We start from the raw sequence: 1,763 nt of genomic DNA on the forward strand, positions 1-1,763 counted from the left end.
GTCCCCCTTATGGGATTACTGGTATAGCTGTCTTATTTAGTTGGTGTCTGTCTTGTGTATCTGTATCTTTTTTGTTGTTGTTGTTGTATTTTATGGACCGTGAGTCTAATAATAAAGGCTATCTATAAACTTTCATATTTTTAATAATGAACCAGGTTAGAGGGTTCCTTGTACAATTTATAGCATTAGTTCTCTCTGAAATATCCATAATCATATCGATATTGAACAAAATCAGGAAATCAGTGGCAATACCCCAGCCATTGAAGTTATTGTTGGAATTAAACCAAATGACTGATTGGCATTACAATGAAAAGTTGGAATGATGCATGACTGACGCTCTGTTTTAAACTGTATTCAGGCATATACAGTAGAGCCCGACTGATAAAAGATTTTTAAGGCTGACACTGATACGAATATTTGGTTATTTAAAATACGATATGCCGATATTTATTTAAAAAGAAAATCCAGCAACAAAATGTTACAAAACATAAACAGATTTCCCGAACATTAGTTATTTGTAGTTATTTATGAGTTCTCACTAAAATAACATTACCATAACGTAATACATAATAATGTTTTATTGTCACAACAGAACCGAGGAACATCAAAATATGTTTAAGTTCTGATAAATAAAATGTATTAAAATACAAAGTTGAGATATGAAGTTAAAGTCCTTTGAACAAAAACACATTAAGAAAAAAAAAAACTGTCTTGCCAACGGGGACGTTGTAGAGCGTCCTCTGGTGGACAGACTATGCCAACGCTCATAATTTATTTGTCATTATTAATGATTCCGATGACTGAATATTTAATTATTTTTTTTATTGGCCATTGTAAATGTTGATACCGATAGCTCGGGGAAAGGCCTAATATCGGCTGATAATATCAGCCTGCCAATATATCGGTCGGGCTCTAATATACAGTGTATTTCTTTATATGTACATCTTTGTAGCAAAATTCAAAACAGAATTTTTCACTGTTTATTAACAGAGTCAAATTCTTTGAACCATTCATTAATTTGAGATTAAGGAACTGAGACTAAATTCACAAAGATGACCAACAGGTCAGAATGTCACTGGATAGCAGTCAATGTATGCACACAGGAAACTGTGTAGTCTTGGCTGATGATTAGATTAAGTAAAGGACTAATTGCATAACCTGCAGGATGTCATTTAAAGCTCAGAGATGACCTCCATAAAGAATGAGGCAGACAGAGAGAGAGAGACAAAAAAGCAGAAAGGCTTCCAAAAAACTCCTGATTAAGGATGATAAATCAAACGGAAAAAAAGAGTGAGCAGACTCACCCCTGCTCCTGGTAGGCTGAATAAATCCTTCTGGAGTTCTTCCTGATACTTTTGTGTCTCTTGGCTGCAGACAGAGATCTGCTGCTGCCAACCAAAGACTCAGACACTGTACTCATGCCGTCTATCTCTGCTCAGAGTGTGCGCAGGTCAATGTCTGAGCCCACACTGCATGCTTCTCAGCATTTCTGGACTGGAGCTACTGTACCTGCTGCTCCGGAGCCCCACTGGAGCATCACACACTCAAACACACACACTCATCAGTCCAATCACAGCCATACTGACTGCTTAAAGGGACAGCACCAAACAGGACAGACAACTTGTAGGTCATTTCTTTAATGCATAAAGTGTATTCATGGTGCGGCGCTGACAGTTAAGTTTAGGCACCTAACGACTAGTTCTGTTTAGGAACAAGATTGTGGTTTGGATTAAAACACTCCCGAGGAACATACAATCATTTTC

General features: G+C 37.2%; 1 protein-coding gene across 1 annotated transcript in view; it reads right to left on the reverse strand.

Moving 5' to 3' along the window:
* Positions 1-1,492, reverse strand: part of tmc3 (transmembrane channel like 3) — a 41,794-nt gene extending 40,302 nt beyond the window's left edge. The window contains exon 1 of the mRNA XM_032537406.1: positions 1,305-1,492. Within this exon, the coding sequence (XP_032393297.1) occupies positions 1,305-1,420 (116 nt within the window). The 5' untranslated portion in view covers positions 1,421-1,492. The remainder of the gene's footprint in view (positions 1-1,304) is intronic.
* Positions 1,493-1,763: the final 271 nt, after the last annotated feature.

Source organism: Etheostoma spectabile, chromosome 15 (genome assembly GCF_008692095.1).
Source record: "Etheostoma spectabile isolate EspeVRDwgs_2016 chromosome 15, UIUC_Espe_1.0, whole genome shotgun sequence".
Lineage (NCBI taxonomy): Eukaryota > Metazoa > Chordata > Actinopteri > Perciformes > Percidae > Etheostoma > Etheostoma spectabile.